This window comes from Osmerus mordax, chromosome 5 (genome assembly GCF_038355195.1).
Source record: "Osmerus mordax isolate fOsmMor3 chromosome 5, fOsmMor3.pri, whole genome shotgun sequence".
Taxonomy (NCBI): domain Eukaryota; kingdom Metazoa; phylum Chordata; class Actinopteri; order Osmeriformes; family Osmeridae; genus Osmerus; species Osmerus mordax.
In genome coordinates this window covers 3970757-3988495 of record NC_090054.1, presented here as the reverse complement: position 1 = coordinate 3988495, position 17739 = coordinate 3970757, and the positions used below count along the sequence as shown (strand labels likewise).

Sequence of the window (17739 nt, the reverse complement as noted above, 5' to 3'; positions counted from 1 at the left end):
AAGTAATATACGTTTTATGATCAGAACCTCACATCAATTCATTGATTTCACACCTGAGGGTCCGTTTCCGAAATCGAATCAATGCGAGGATGATACATTTTGTCAGTTTTACAATCGGTTTGGTTTGCGTTCACAAATGCAAAACTCTAATGGTCCAGAAGTTTAAAAAAAAAGTCACGTGGTTAAACTTGTCGTTGGTCATACAATTGGCTGGTAAATGTACAACAAACCCTGCACAATGTCTACCTGGATATTGGAGGTCTACATCATGGAGCACCGTCGGGTCATGTGACGTTACAGTAATATGGAACGCATACTAATAGACAATAAGGGACCGTGAATACAAACGTCATCGTAAGACTGCAGGTATTCAGTTTTACATAATAGCCTACTGCTGGAAACCATTCTCCATTGAATATTTTGAACCCTTCTGTGTTCTTATGCACCTTCTCTAATAGCTGCGAAAAGTTTCTTCTACCCATATTTGAATAAGGCCCCTGGACCTCATTTTATGCTTCATGACAATGCAGTCACCAAAACAGAAAACGAAAACTTTTGAAACCCATAAAATGGTACGCTTCCTGTGATTGGTTCGAATGGTGTTCACACCAGAAATGAACCGCTCCAGAGTTCACTTGACAGTGACCAGCCTGTTGAGGGGACCAGAGAGAGGTTGTTCCGCACCAGAGTTCGACTCAGGCGTTCACACCACCCCAAATGAACCACATTAACGGGGTAAACGCTCCAGGGTTCGGTTCAACCTGACTAAAAAAGGCTGGTGTGAACACTCCCTAAGACTAGACCAGCTTCAGGACCAGGGCCAGGACCAGCACCAGGACCAGGACCAGAACCAGAACCAGCACTAGGACCAGGACTAGCACCAGGACCAGCACCAGGACCAGGACCAGGACCAAGACTAGCACCAGGACCAGGACTAGCACCAGGACCAGCACCAAGACCAGGACCAGGACTAGCACCAGGACTAGGACTAGGGCCAGGGCCAGGACCAGCACCAGGACCAGGACTAGCACCAGGACCAGCACCAGGACCAGCACCAGGACCAGCACCAGGACCAGGACTAGCACCAGGACCAGCACCAGGACCAGGACCAGGACTAGGGCCAGGGCCAGCACCGGGACCAGGACTAGCACCAGGACCAGCACCAGGACCAGGACCAAGACTAGCACCAGGACCAGGATTAGCACCAGGACCAGCACCAAGACCAGCACCAGGACCAGCACCAGGACCAGGACTAGCACCAGGACCAGCACCAGGACCAGCACCAGGACCAGGACCAAGACTAGCACCAGGACCAGGACTAGCACCAGGACCAGCACCAAGACCAGGACCAACCCTAACACTCCCTAAGACTAGACCAGCTTCAGGACCAGCGCCAGGACTAGCACCAGGACCAGGACTAGGGCCAGGACTAGCACCAGGACCAGCACCAGGACCAGGACCAGGACCAAGACTAGCACCAGGACCAGGACTAGCACCAGGACCAGCACCAAGACCAGGACCAGGACTAGCACCAGGACCAGGACTAGGGCCAGGGCCAGGACCAGGACCAGCACCAGGACCGGGACTAGCACCAGGACCAGCACCAGGAGCAGGACTAGGGCCAGGGCCAGCACCGGGACCAGGAATAGCACCAGGACCAGCACCAGGACCAGGACCAGGACCAAGACTAGCACCAGGACCAGGACTAGCACCAGGACTAGCACCAAGACCAGGACCAGCACCAGGACCAGGACCAGGACTAGCACCAGGACCAGGACCAGCACCAGCACCAGGACCAGGACCAAGACTAGCACCAGGACCAGGACTAGCACCAGGACCAGCACCAAGACCAGGACCAGAACCAGAACCAGCACTAGGACCAGGACTAGCACCAGGACCAGCACCAGGACCAGGACCAGGACCAAGACTAGCACCAGGACCAGGACTAGCACCAGGACCAGCACCAAGACCAGGACCAGGACTAGCACCAGGACCAGGACTAGGGCCAGGGCCAGGACCAGGACCAGGACCAGGACCAGGACTAGCACCGGGACCAGGACCAGCACCAGGACCAGCACCAGGACTAGCACCAGGACCAGCACCAGGACCAGGACTAGGGCCAGGGCCAGCACCGGGACCAGGACTAGCACCAGGACCAGCACCAGGACCAGGACCAGGACCAGGACCAAGACTAGCACCAGGACCAGGATTAGCACCAGGACCAGCACCAAGACCAGCACCAGGACCAGCACCAGGACCAGGACTAGCACCAGGACCAGCACCAGGACCAGCACCAGGACCAGGACCAGGACCAAGACTAGCACCAGGACCAGGACTAGCACCAGGACCAGCACCAAGACCAGGACCAACCCTAACACTCCCTAAGACTAGACCAGCTTCAGGACCAGCGCCAGGACTAGCACCAGGACCAGGACTAGGGCCAGGACTAGCACCAGGACCAGCACCAGGACCAGGACCAGGACCAAGACTAGCACCAGGACCAGGACTAGCACCAGGACCAGCACCAAGACCAGGACCAGGACTAGCACCAGAACCAGAACCAGGACTAGGGCCAGGGCCAGGACCAGGACCAGGACCAGCACCAGGACCAGGACTAGCACCAGGACCAGGACTAGGGCCAGGGCCAGCACCGGGACCGGGACTAGCACCAGGACCAGCACCAGGACCAGGACCAAGACTAGCACCAGGACCAGGACTAGCACCAGGACTAGCACCAAGACCAGGACCAGCACCAGGACCAGGACCAGGACTAGCACCAGGACCAGCACCAGCACCAGGACCAGGACCAAGACTAGCACCAGGACCAGGACTAGCACCAGGACCAGCACCAAGACCAGGACCAGGACTAACACCAGGACCAGGACTAGCACCAGTACCAGCACCAAGACCAGGACCAGGACCAGAACCAGCACCAAGACCAGGACCAGCACGAGGACCAGGGCCAGCACCAGGACCAGGACTAGCACCAGGACCAGAACCAGCATGAGGACCAGGACCAGCACGAGGACCAGGGCCAGGACCAGGACTAGCACCGGACGAACCTCTCCTTCGCTCCCTGAACGATTGACCACATGCGATCTCCAAGGGCTTGACTGTCGTTGGGGACCGCCACAGCTGCAGCCTCCTGATAGGCTGCATTTGTTCCTGGTCCCAGGAGTCAGAGAGCGAGCGCCGGTCACATGGGGTCCTGCGTTAGATCCTCGTCTCTAGGGGCGAGTCACTCCAAACCACACTCTGGAGATGGGGTGAAAGGTCACCGGACGGAGCCACACTCTGGAGACAGGGTGGAGGGTTAGGGTGATGTCATACTCTAATAGGGGAGATGAGGACGATGGAGATGACGACAATGGGGACAATGATGATGATAGTGATTATGGTGGTGGTTAAGATGATGAAGATGATTGTGGTGGTAGTGGTTATGATGATCATTATGGTGGTTTGCAGAAAACCAATAAGGTTAGGTAAGGTGATGTTCCCTGTTTCTGGACAAACAGTGGAATATCTTAGCCTCTGGACATGTTTGTCCCCACAGAGAGAGAGACAGAGTGAGAGAGAGAAATAGAGGGAGAGAGAGATATGGAGGGAGGGAGAAAGAGAGAGACAGAAAGAGACAGAGACAGAGACAGAAAGAGAGAGAGGTCCAGTAACTGGCGATCTGGAGATGGGAGTTCTCTGTGACTCAGCAGCACTTTGAAGAAGCTGCATGTGACCTGACCTCAGATTTTTAGGATGTTGGTATTTATAACCCTCAGGTCACAGGTCACAGCTTGACTGGGCTGTTTTAGACAGGGTGGACTGTATGTGTGACTGTGAAGGTTGGAAGGCTCACTCTTTCTCTCCTCCATGTTCTTTTCTCCCTCTGCAATACTCATTCTCTCTCTTTCTCTCCTGTCTTTCCCTCTCTCTCCCGCCCTCTCTCTCCCTTCTGCATTTTTCTCTCTCTCCCTCTCTTTCCATCTCTCTCCCTCCCCCCTCCCTCTCTCTTCTTCTTTCTTTCCACCTCTCTTTCTACCCTCCCTCTCTGTCTCTCTCTCTGCATTTGTATCTCCCTCTCTGCCCCCCCCTTCCCCCCCCCTCTCTCTGTCCCCACTAACACCCCCCCCCCTCTCTCTGTCCCCACTAACACCCCCCCCCCCTCCACATCCCCTGATTTATGGAGCTCTTTCCTCGGCCGACGTGCGTCAGCACTGGCTGGGAGTCTCGTGAGGCGCTCCTGAAGAGCCGTGTCTCGTGTCTGGACAACATCAGCTGGCAACGCTCCCCCACCGCCACCTCCTACCCCTCCCCACCTCCAACATCCTCCCCACCCTCCTCACCCTCACCTCCCCACCCCCCTCCACCCCCAGAGACCCACATCTGAATGCTTGAACAGACCCCTCCTTTCCCTCTAGAGTTTGGTTCTGGTCATGCCCCTCCTGACTGCTCTGTCTGGGGGGCGTCTGATCCCTGTAGGACGGTTGCAGGTTACCAAGGTTACAGGGGGCGGCAGTAGAAATATTCCGGATATCCTTCATCCTGTATCTGGTCTGGGTTAAGGTGGCTCGACTGAGTGACTGGTTGGCCCTTCTATCATTTCACCTCTCTCTCTCCACCCGTCTCTCTCTAGCTCTCTCCCCACCTATCTCTCTCTCTTATCTCTCTATCTCTCTTTCTCGCTCTATCTCTCTCTCTCATGTGTTGCTCTTCACAGCCGTCTGTAGCCTCTCTACCCCGCAGTGGAATCACATGGGCTGAAACACATAGACCCTCACTGTGTGTGTGTGTGCGTGTGTGCGTGTGGGTATGTATGTGTGTGTTTGTGTGTGTGTACATGATGCATGCATGTGTGTTCCAGGCAGAAGGTATGCCTCCCAGTTGCGTGCCCTGAGGTGTTTCCTCCATACAGAGAGTTCTCTGATGATATCCACACATCTCATGAGAAGATGGTGTGGAGGTCTGGAGGGCTGCAGGAGAGGAGCCTGACCTAGTCTGGATGTCTCTCATCCATGACTGCTGATGGGGACTGATACCATCACTGCGTGAGCGTGGCAGGGCCACGGACATGTTTGGCTGCACAGGACAGCGTACCCTGTAATCCTGTTCCTGTGTTTACTCCATGCAGTCTCCTGGGGGATGGGAGACGGTGTGTGTATGTATCTCAAAACGCCAACAAAGATACATTAAAAACAGCTTTAACTTGGTGATGGCCAGGCAAATGGATGTTTGCCCTGACAACATACAATAAACAGCAGCACTTAGCCGTCTCTCAACAAGCTAATTGCCTATTAAGCGCCATGGAGTGTTTCTTAGCTTTCTCCTGTCTCTGCTTGTCTCTCCTCCTCTCACCACTGACTCACCAGTTAGCTAGCCTAACCAGGAAGCTAGCTAGCACTTAGCTTATCCATGCAGAAAGCCCACTGTCAGCTAGCCTAGCCATTAATAGGCAAAAAGCTAACTCTCAGCTAGCCTAGCCATAATAGGCAGAAAGCTAACAACCAGCCAGCTCAGCCTTGCTAAATAGGATGCCAGCAGCTAGCCATAGACGCAACTCGCAAGGATCAAAGAATCTAACCCTCAGCTAAGCTTGCCATGCTAGCAAGAGGCTAATAGATAACCATTATCTATAAGATGAGAGGTTATGAGTCATTTGACTACATCCTTGAGTGAGATGAGTAGAGGAGTCAGTCTTGTGACTGGGTGCTGATGTCTGGTGTTTGTTTCCAGGTGTGACGGATGAGAAGGTGAAGGCCTACCTCACCCTGCACCCCCAGATGCTGGATGACTTTGTGCTGGAGAGCGTGAGCCCCGAGACTCTGGCCCGCTGGCTGAAGAACAAGACGAGCAGCAGGCCTGCAGGTACCTAACCCCGCCCCAGGGTCATGACCTCTACCGGGGTCATAACCTCTACCCTCACCCTGAGGTCACAACCAGTGGTGGCTGGGAAGCCCCCACAGCCCCCGCGAGGCGGCGAGGCCCCCAGGCCCCAAGGGCCCCGCCCTGCATAGCAAAAAACAGACTAGGCCTATATAAAAAATATATATATTTTAAAAAGTAAAAAACTTTGAGACATTGAGAGCCCCAAGTTTCAACTACCAGGTAAAGGAATCCCGTAACCCTTCATCCACTTCCATGGGAAGTGGATGAAGGGTTATGGGTTTGATTCCATATCAAACCCATAATCTAACTTGTTCATAACATCTGTTTACCTTACTGAAATTCATTGTAAAGATATTTTGACGTGCGTGTTCACTGATGTTACGATTGGCTCTACACTTAGAACGAATTCATTCCTAAAGATGAGACTGATTATTACATATTAACCATAGGATTCCATAGATGTCCTAAACCAATATTAGGGTGGTGGCCCGAGACTTTATGTAAACATTCGGGGCTTAGCCCAAACCAACGACGTATTCTGGGTTTGATTTGATGCTAGAAAGGGAATTCCCCACTTGATGCGAGCAAAACAAATGGTACATTGGTACGCGACGCTGCGCGCCTCCACGGCCCTCCTCCATGGCCCTCCACCACGGCCCTCCACCACGGCCCTCCTCCACGGCCCTCCTCCACGGCCCTCCTCCACGGCCCTCCTCCACGGCCCTCCACCACGGCCCTCCTCCACGGCCCTCCTCCACGGCCCTCCTCCACGGCCCTCCACCACGCCCCTCCTCCACGCCCCTCCTCCACGGCCCTCCACCACGGCCCTCGTCCACGGTCCTCCTCCACGGTCCTCGTCCACGGCCCTCCACCACGGCCCTCCTCCACGGCCCTCCTCCACGGCCCTCCACCACGCCCCTCCTCCACGCCCCTCCTCCACGGCCCTCCACCACGGCCCTCGTCCACGGTCCTCCTCCACGGCCCTCCTCCACGGCCCTCCACCACGGCCCTCCTCCACGGCCCTCCACCACGGCCCTCCTCCACGGCCCTCCTCCACATATTAAAATAGTGCTGCTGCCTGCAGTGCCATGGCTGGCCAGACCAAATGATTTCGGACGTTCCCCACCCCTGCCCTAACGTCACAACCTTTTCCAGGGTCACGACCTTGGGTCACGCTTGGGTCATGACCTGCACTTGGATCACAACCTCCAAAACCTCTAAGGTCACAACCTCTACCCAGCACGACAATCTCCAAGACATCTTCTATTCCTGTGAGGTTTAGGGTTAGAGGCCAACTCTAAATACCACTTCCTGGACAAAGAAGAGTGCCAGGGGTCAGAGGCCAGATTCATATGTTAAACAGAATTGAAGAAAACCAATCACAGCCCTCACACATACTCACAAAGATAGAAAGACAGAATGAAAGGGAGACAGACTCTCTTTACTATGCTAACACATGGCTTGGACAAAACATTTACCATGATGTAGAACTTTATTTCACATCTCATAATATTCTGTTGGTTTTCAAACCCTTAGTTAAACCCTTGGTGTTGAGTAGTATTTTTCCACTCAGTTGCTAAGATATCTTGCAAGAGCCTGTGCTCTGCTTCATCTCCATCACGACCTTCCAAGCACAAAACAGGAAGTCATTTTCACATAGCATTCATACATACTTAAAATGCTAAGCATATTTCTAAAATTAGCAAATAATGGCAAACTAAATTGAAACATTTGTTCTTGATACAATTCACACAACTGCGATCCTCGTCTGACTGTGTACAAAATACAGATACAAGATACAGGACAGAGACAGAGAGAGCAGAGGAGGGCAGGACACAGCAGGAGAGAGCAGGAGAGCAGGAGAGAGCAGAGGAAAAAGCAGAGGAGAGCAGGAGAGAGCAGAGGAGAGCAGGAGAGAGCAGGAGAAAGCAGAGGAGAGCAGGAGAGCAGAGGACAGCAGGAGAGAGCAGAGGAGAGCAGGAGAGAGCAGAGGAGAGCAGGAGAGAGCGGGAGAGGAGAGCAGGAGAGAGCAGGAGGGAGCAGAGGAAAGCAGGAGAGAGCAGAGGACAGCAGGAGAGAGCAGGATAGAGCAGAGGAGAGCAGAGGAGGGCAGGAGAGAGCAGGAGGGAGCCAGGGCAGGAGAGAGCGGGAGAGACCAGGAGAGAGCAGGAGAGAGCAGGAGAGAGCAGGAGCGAACAGGAGAGAACAGGAGAGAGCCAGGGCAGGAGAGAGCGAGAGAGACCAGGAGAGACCAGGAGAGAGCAGGAGAGACCAGGAGAGAGTAGGAGAGACCAGGAGAGAGAGCAGGAGACACCAGGAGAGAGCAGGAGAGACCAGGAGAGAGCAGGAGAGAGCCGGCAGGAGGGGTGTAGGAGTGGGCTGAGTTGAGACTGCTCTGCACAGCGGCTCTCCTCACAGCCCGTCCACATCCATCAGGCCCTGGCAGGCTGGCCCGCTGCCCGCTAGGCTGGCACGCTGCCCGGGCCAGCTCTGACGTCAGAGCCAGGCTCCAGGGACAGCCGGCCGGAGGGGGTCAGGATGGGGTGTGTGTGTGTTTGTGAATGTGCGTGTTTGCATACGTATGTGTGTGTGTGTGTCAGACTTTTTGAGTGTGTTTTGGTCTGCAGTGTGTCCAGAGACATCCGAAAAAGAGAGAGATGAGTGGGCTGAGTGATAGACATGGGATTGTTCTTTACCGCTCTCTCTCTCTCTCTCTTTCTCTCTCTCTGCTTCCCTCTCTACCTTCCTTTTTCTTTTTTTTTGCTGATACAGCACAGGCTTTGGTAAAGCTTTTGACACAGCTAAATGTGCAAATGCAACTTGACTTGACCTTTTCCTCATCAAGTTGTTTACTTGAGGGCAGTTCTCATCCAGTCAGGGCTGCGCACTATCATTGCTTGACATCTAGTGACTGGATGAGAGTTTAAATTAATCTGTTGAATCTGTTGTTGTTCAGCAGTCTGTCTAGACACTGTGCTTTGTCAGATGCTGAGTGGTAGACCAGCTATAGTGGTCAACAAAACTCAGTCTGCATATGTTGTAACCAGTGTTGTGATTGTTGTAAAAAGGTGCAACTAAAAAGGCTTCAGATGCTAACATACCAGCGTGTGCATGTGTTTGGTTGAAAAACCGTGGTGCTCCAATTCTACCAGCTCTCTTCTACAATCAAAACAGCTTCCTCCTCTATGAGTTCCCCTCCCGCTGGGATGAGCTACTGTTAACCAGCCAATCAGACAGGGTCTTTCTTGACCGCAGCCAATTAGACAGGGTCTTTCCTGACTGCAGCCAATCAGACAGGGTCTTTCCTGACTGCAGCCAATCAGACAGGGTCTTTCCTGACTGCTACCCAGGCCAGACGCAGGAAGCTTCAGAATATTAATAGATAAAGTCCAACATAAACTTGCAAGCAATAACTGTAATTGTGGTAAACTTCAGTTGTGATTTCATCTAACACCAATAAGTCTCCTGGAAGCAGTCCTTGTGTGTGTCCCCCGCCACACACACACACACACACCCCTCCCGTGGCGCTGGGCGGTCATGTGGCATGTGATGAGCAGACAGTACGTTCTGCTGGCCTCCAGCTTGGGACCACTCACTGCCTCTTACATAACTGTGTGTGTGTGTGTGTGGGTGTGGGTGTGTGTGTGTGTGTGCGTGGGTGTGGGGGTGGGGGGATCTTTCATTAGCATGTGTGTGTGAAATAAGGCATCATTTTGGATCTGCACATTAGTTTGTTTGACCAAATGTCCTTTTCTACACATAAGTGTGTATATGTGTGTACGTATGTAATTATGTATATGTGTGTTTGTATCAATGTATAATATACATTTGTATGTATGTATGTGTGTGTGTGTGTGTGTGTGTGTGTGTGTGTGTGTGTGTGTGTGTGTGTGTGCGTGTGTGTGTGTGTATGTATGTATGTGTGTGTGTGTGTGTGTGTGTGTGTATGTATGTGTGTGTGTGTGACTGCTGACTGTCAATCTGACAGGAGGTTGAACTGCAGGAACGCTCCTCATATTTCTCCACAAAGAAGAAATATGGCCCATTATTGATCCTGGGAGTGTGGATCTGTCACCTCAGCAACTGTAGGTTAGGTTTGGGGTTAGGGTTAGGGCTTGTGCTGGGGCTAGGGATAGGGTTGGGTTAGGACTGGGGTTAGGGCAAGGGTCTGGGCTGGGGCTAGGTTATGGCTGGAATGGGGTTGGGGCAAGGGTTAGTACTGCAGCTAGGGCTGGGGCTGGAGTTAGGGTTTGACTGGACTGTCTTTATATGTGGAGTTATAACCACAATACTAGTAGTGTGTGTGTGTATGTCTCCCTCCTCCTTATTGACGTCAGTCCCTGCCTCCCCCTCCCTGCCCCAGGTCCCACTGGAGATGTTTACTTCACACTGAACACTGTCAGGAGGTCATTAAACAATCCCCAACCCCCCACACTCCTTCTCCCTCCCTCCATCCCTCCCTGCCTCCCTCCATCCCTCCCTCCCCCCACACTCTTCCTCCTCCTCCTCCTTCTCCCTCCCTCCCTCCCTCCCTCCCTCCCCCCACGCTCTTCCTCCTTCTCTCTCCCTCCTTCCCCCCACACTCTTCCTCCTCCTCCTTCTCCCTCCCTCCCCCACACTCTTCCTCCTCCTTCTCCCTCCCTCCCTCCCCCCACACTCTTCCTCCTCCTCCTTCTCCCTCCCTCCCTCCCCCCACACTCTTCCTCCTCCTCCTTCTCCCTCCCTCCCTCCCCCCACACTCTTCGTCCTTCTCTCTCCCTCCCTCCCCCCACACTCCTCCTACTTCTCCCTCCCTCCCTCCCTCCCCCCACACTCTTCCTCCTCCTCCTTCTCCCTCCCTCCCTCCCCCCACACTCTTCCTCCTCCTCCTTCTCCCTCCCTCCCTCCCTCCACACTCTTCCTCCTCCTCCCTCCCTTCTCCCTCCCTCTACACTCATTCCTCCTCCCTTCTCCCTCCCTCCACATTCTTCCTCCTCCTCCCTCCTTCCACACTCTTCCTCCTTCTCTCTCCCTCCCTCCCCCCACACTCTTCCTCCTCCTCCTTCTCCCTCCCTCCCCCACACTCTTCCTCCTCCTTCTCCCTCCCTCCCTCCCTCCCCCCACACTCTTCCTCCTCCTCCTTCTCCCTCCCTCCCTCCCCCCACACTCTTCCTCCTTCTCCCTCCCTCCCTCCCCCCACACTATTCCTCCTTCTCTCTCCCTCCCTCCCCCCACACTCCTCCTCCTTCTCCCTCCCTCCCTCCCCCCACACTCTTCCTCCTCCTCTTTCTCCCTCCCTCCCTCCCTCCCTCCACACTCTTCCTCCTCCTCCCTCCCTTCTCCCTCCCTCTACACTCATTCCTCCTCCCTTCTCCCTCCCTCCACATTCTTCCTCCTCCTCCCTCCTTCCACACTCTTCCTCCTTCTCTCTCCCTCCCTCCCCCCACACTCTTCCTCCTCCTCCTTCTCCCTCCCTCCCCCACACTCTTCCTCCTCCTTCTCCCTCCCTCCCTCCCTCCCTCCCCCCACACTCTTCCTCCTCCTCCTTCTCCCTCCCTCCCTCCCCCCACACTCTTCCTCCTTCTCCCTCCCTCCCTCCCCCCACACTATTCCTCCTTCTCTCTCCCTCCCTCCCCCCACACTCCTCCTCCTTCTCCCTCCCTCCCTCCCCCCACACTCTTCCTCCTCCTCTTTCTCCCTCCCTCCCTCCCTCCCTCCACACTCTTCCTCCTCCTCCCTCCCTTCTCCCTCCCTCTACACTCATTCCTCCTCCCTTCTCCCTCCCTCCACATTCTTCCTCCTCCTCCCTCCTTCCACACTCTTCCTCCCTCCCTCCTCCCTCCCTCCACACTTCCTCCTCCTCCCTCCCTCCCTCCCTCCCCCCTCCACACTCCTCCGTCTCCCTCCCTCCACTCTCCTTCTCCTCCATTCACACCCAGGTACTTTGATTGTGTGTACTGTATGTTTAGATTGTATATTGTATGTGTGTGTGTGTGTGTGTGAGTTTGTGTATGCGAATGTGTGTGTCCAGATGGAATTTGCAGTAACTTAGTCAGACAGAGAAGAAGCCAGGCCAGTCACTCCTTTTGCTTCTGTCTGATGAAGGGTAAGGGCTACATATACTGACTGTCATCATGTTAAGCTTTCCCATGAAGGAGGGCAGGTGGTATTCTTACCCTTGTTTGTTCGCTGGTTGCTTTTATAAAAAGTAGCGATATTGTTATGCAACTTAAAGTTTAATAAGATGTGTTTGATGGATGAAATACTGTCTGACTAGTATTGGTATGTCATGGCTGGGTCTAACACTAGGGCTGGGTCTAGTGCTGGGGCTAGGACCAGGACTAGGTCTAGGGCTGGTTTTAGGGCCAGGGCTGGTTCTATGGCTGGGGCTGGTTTTAAAGCTGGTTCTAGGACTAGGGCTGATTCTAGGACTAGTGCTAGGGCTGTTCCTAGCACTTGGACTGGTTCTAAGAAAAGGGATGATACTAGGACAAGGGTCTGTAACCAGCTGATGCTATTGATCTCATGTGTCTGGATGGTGGCCACAGTCACACAAAGATGTTCTTGTGTGGCATAAATCCCCTCCTCTCTCCTCCCCTCCCCTCCTCTCACCTCCCCTCCCCTCCCTGTCCTCCCTTCCTCTCCTCTCCTTAATAGCTTGCTGGTTTATAAGCTTCATCATGTTAGGTACATCCAGTGTTTGAGTTACTGATCAGTGGCTTTTCAGGAACAAGGTTGGAAAACCCTGGTCTGGAGGCTAGTGCCTGGGAGAGTGGCTGGGTTTAGAACCTAGGCTGAGGTGCAAAAATGCTGGGATGAGGCTGGGGATGGAAGCGAGGCTTGGGCCCAGTCCAGACATGGTTCACAGCTCACCGAAAGCGTCTACCATGAAAAAAAATACTGTTTGTGTATGTATGTGTTTGTGTGTTTTTGTGCGCATGTGTCTTTGTATGTGTGAGTGTTTGTGTGGATGTATTTGTATTGTGTGTGTGTGTGTGTATCAGTGCTTGTCATACACAGTGCATTGTGTTTGTCTGCAGCAATGAGAACAGACAGCTCACTGTGTTGGTATGTTTCTTAACATCATGTGAAAAATCAGCTTGAACACAGTGGCTGGTAGGAGGTGACACTCAGTTGATACATTATCAGCGAGCTAAGATAGCTAAAAGGGATATATTAGCAGCTTGCTAAGCTAGTTTGAAATGTGATATATTAGCAGCTAGCAAAGCAAGTTGGAAGGGATATATTAGCAGCCAGCAAAGATAGTGTGAAGGGATATTAGCGGCTAACTGTGTTTTAGCGTCCAGCCAGAGTTGGTGTGTTCTCTAAGAACACTTCTAGCTCCTGTCCAGCTGATCTGTGGTGAGGTAGTTTTCACACAGGCCTATCTTTTTGATAGACCAGCATCTCTCTTCAGAGCAGATTGGTGTGAGTTGATCTGTAAATGCCATTGCAGGAGGGCAAAGCGTCCCAATAGTCCAATCATCTCTTCAGTCTGTATACACTGGATGGCCAATCAGGGGCCTGTTTACTCTAGAAGGCCTATCAGGTTCATCTATGCAGGTCATCTTCCAGACGTTACAGTTTTTTTCGCTTGCTTAGATGCTTTGGTCAAAACTGAAGCCACTTTTTCAAAACTCTTCACACAGTCTGCATTAGCAACATGCAAGTGGGCCAAACAGTTAATCTCTCCTCCAAACTCACTCAAACCACCAAAATACATGTCTCAAAATAAGCTCGTAACTGGCAACAATTCTCACTCAGAAGCATACATTGTCACTCATGAAACACTGACTTAAAAAAACACTAACAACGGGGTCCAGTTGCATAAAATAGACCTAGTCTTAGACTTAAATGCAACTTTAAGTCCGACTTGCCATAGACACTTCAATTTACCTGTTCAGAATCAGAATCAGAATCAGAATCAGAAAGGGATTTATTCGCCATGAAAGTTTGCACAGACAAGGAATTTGCTTTGGCAGGAAGGTGCATACAATAAACATATACCTAAAATTTAAATATGTGGACTAACTATACTAAGGGTACATAAACTAGCAGTACTAAGTGGGATAAATATAAGTTGCCGTAAATTACAATATAAAAATACAAAAATACAAATATTACAAAAAATACAAATGTACAAGATACCATGTTGTGGTGCAGTGCAAAAGCAGTGTGTTTTAAGCAATAAGTCATTTGAGTCAGTGTGGTCCCTTGGCCTTGTTGAAGAGGCCAACAGCGGAAGGGAAGAAACTGTTTTTGTGGCGTGAGGTATTGGTCCTGATAGACCGCAGCCTTCTGCCGGAGGGGAGTGACTGAAACAGGGAGTGTCCAGGGTGGGAGGAGTCGGCCACAATCTTCCTCGCTCGCCTCAGGGTCCTCGAGGTGTGCAGGTCCTCGAGGGTAGGCAGATTGCAGCCAATCACCTTCTCAGCAGTACGGATGATACGCTGCAGTCTGCTCTTGTCCTTGGCAGTGGCAGCAGCGTACCACACGGTGATGGAGGAGGTGAGGATGGACTCAATGATGGCTGAGTAGAAGTGCACCATCATTGTCTTTGGCAGGTTGCATAAAGCTTCACTATCAGTGACAAACGTAAGACTGACTTAGATAGCCCGTTGCACTTTGAATTATGGGTAAAATAAGAAGCTTCGTAAAAAAAGAGAATATGGGTGGACAAAACAGCGACACTACAGTAACAGCGAAAGATTTATAGATGTAAACCTGATGAAAACCTATATCAATTATAAACATTACAAATATTGCAATTGTCCTTCTCACAGGATGTTTATTTTCTATTCACATTATACAGCAATTGCATTTTGAGCTTTTGTTACTGTAGTGGTCATGGTAAACAAATAGTAGTACTGTTAGTCAACAACACAACATTACTGTAAATTGTAATTTGGGAACAACGGCTAAGAAATAACAAAGCATTTTCACCTGGGTAACAGGGCTTGAGTACGCTACAGTACTGTCATTCTGGGTCAGCATCCTGTCTCTGACCAGGGTCAGGCCAGAGATTTTCCTCAACATCACAGGCAATGTTTTCTCTAGCCAAACAGCAGGGAAAAAATGCCCTTGAATGCCTGAGCCATCCCTGACAAAGACTCCCCAGCAATGTCCCCACAAGCTTCTTCCATGCTAGGAGAAGGTTGTTCTGTACATAGGGATTTCTGTCAGTGTGGCCAAATCTCATTTACAGTTTTTCTCGATTGCTTAAGCACGATTTTGATTGTTTTGTTTTGTTTTTCAAAACACCTCACACAATTAGCACAACCACAGACCCAATGACCAAAACACCACAGATCCTTTGCAAAATGAAACACGCTTGTAAAAACTATACACTAATTTAACAAAACCATATTTTGTTACCATATGAAACACACACGTTGCATATGACTTAATTCTGTTTGTACCAGTTACACACTGCTGTTGCTCACCTAAAACACTTTTAGCAATTCTACTTATCAGTGATTAGAGTAGTGTAAGTGAAGTACACAGAGAAAGTTCAAATTTACAATAAATTCACCACTAAATTACCTGAGCCTGGGGCCAGAGATCGTACACCTTCCACCGCCATGCCGAGAAAAACTCTTCAATTGGGTTAAGAAACGGAGAGTATGGTGGAAGGTAAAGATTTGTGAACATGGATGGTGTTGAAACCAGTTCTGGACCAGAGCAGAGCGGTGGAATGACACATTGTCCCAGACGACAATGTATTGCATCTGGTGCATGTGGTTTACTGCAGTGATGATGTTTTGCAACGATTTGTGATCGATCCAAAAATGTGAGGATGTGAGCTGTGTTATAAGGGCCCATATTGGCATGACGGAGGAGGACCCCATTCTGGGTGATGGCAGCACAAAGGGTGATGTTACCCCCACGTTGCCCTGGGACATTGATGAGAGCCCTCTGGCCAATGATATTTCTGCCTCTCCTAACTTTTGTGAGGTTGAACCCTGCCTCATCTATATATATAAATTCCTGAGGGATTGCCTCAGCATCCATCTGTAAAACTCTCGGAAATACAGTGAAAGACAAGATTGTGTAGTTCAGCATAGATTTAGTATACAGTACATTTACATGTAAAAAGGTATGCAACATTAGAATGCTAAAGTGAACAATACACACCTCCACATACTCATGCCGCAGCCGTTTGACCCTCTCTGAGTTACGCTCAAAAGGCACTCGACAAATCTGTTTCATCATAACCTGATTTTTGGTCAGGATGCGTGCCAGTGTAGAAAGAGAGACCTGATTGACATCATGGAAAATGGCATGGTCGCCAATAATGTTGGCTTGGATTTCTCTGAGCCTTATTGCATTATTGGCCAGAACCATGTTAACGATCTCTCTTTCTTGCTCTTGGTTGAATATGGGCGCCCTTCCTCCTTGTCGTGCTCGACCCTCAATCCTATGTAGAACAAAATACATGTAACCTACTGTAAAATGTCACAGGAAGGGGTATCAAAAGTGTTGATATGGTGCATACAATAAGCAGCTGTAAACAGATTATTTTGTACCCGTTTTCTCGTCGAAAGGTCCTAATGACAGATGCCACTGTGAATCTGCTAAGATTTGGCTGAACTCGTAGTCCAGCCTCCCACAGCGTCAATCCATGGTTTACTACATGGTCAACAAGTGTGGCGTGAATTTCATCAGACAAATTTGGTCCTCTTCTTTGAGCTTCTCCTGCTTCAGGTCTTCCTCTACCTCCACCTCGGCCTCTACCTCTGGCACAGCCTCTGGCACGGCCTCTGCCTCTTTCTCCTTCTCCTTCTCCTCCTCCTCCTCCTCCTCCTCCTCCTCCTCCTCCTCCTCCTCCTCCTCCTCCTCCTCCTCCTCCTCCTCCTCCTCCTCCTCCTCCTCCTCCTCCTCCTCCTCCTCCTCCTCCTCCTCCTCCTCCTCCTCCTCCTCCTCCTCCTCCTCCTCTGTGGACTCCCACTCTCACCCTCACTCCTCCCTCTGATTCCTTCCATTTTGGTTGAAGATAGGTGAACTCACCTATTGCATTTTTATAGTGCTTAAACCTGATTGGTGTGTCTACAATTAAGCAATCATGTGTTTGCACACCTGATGGCTGTATTTAACCAATTGCCACATAGGTATGGTAATTTGACTGTCAGTGCTTTGGAATTGCAAGGATGTGACATCTTGATATACTTCTGTGTCTAATGCATACAAGTGTGTTTGGTGTTTTGCAAATCACTTGTGGTATTGTTTCGCAAAAAGTTTGATGTTGACATGTGCTTATAGTGGTGCAAATCTGAGCCGTTGTTTTGCTCCTTGACTGAAGAAAAACTGTAAGATTGTTGTTCTTCTTACTCTTCCTCTCCCTTGTCCACCTCCTCTCATTCTGACAATTCTGCCTCTTCCTCTGATATTTACATCCATGATTTCAAAGTAGGCTACAGGTGAGCTTACCTTTTTATTCATTCCAAACCTGATTGCTTGTTGAGTATTTTTTCTTGTTAGTGCTTACACATGGATAATTGGTTGTTAAGGGTGTTTGAATTGCGCTGGTTTGAGTTTACTTGTCTAACAGCAATGTTTTCTAAATGACATAATGGTAACAATTGTGTTTTAAAGTGAGAGGTGTGTTTAGACTTTTGCAAAGAAGTGTGAATGAACCTGAGTAATGTGTCAAAAAGGGTCAATTGTGTTTAAAGACTGGGGTACATGGTCTTACTGCTGGGAATTGGCTAATTGTTTTTTGGGGATGGCTTACACATACCATGTTTGTGTGTTAGCAATCGAGAAAAACTCTTAATTTAGACCCAACGCTACTTCCATTTATCAACAACTCCAACGCAGATGGCTAGTGCTAACGTCAAGAGTGAGTTATGTTGTCATCTACTCACTCGTTTAATAAAATGACAT

At 50.8% G+C, this 17739-nt stretch overlaps 1 protein-coding gene across 1 annotated transcript in view; it reads left to right on the top strand.

Annotated features, from left to right (window-relative positions):
* The window catches only part of pde10a (phosphodiesterase 10A), a 43905-nt gene that overhangs the window by 10452 nt on the left and 15714 nt on the right, over positions 1–17739 (top strand). Inside the window, exon 2 of the mRNA XM_067236723.1 lies at positions 5725–5856. Coding sequence (XP_067092824.1) covers positions 5725–5856 — 132 coding nt within the window. The remainder of the gene's footprint in view (positions 1–5724; positions 5857–17739) is intronic.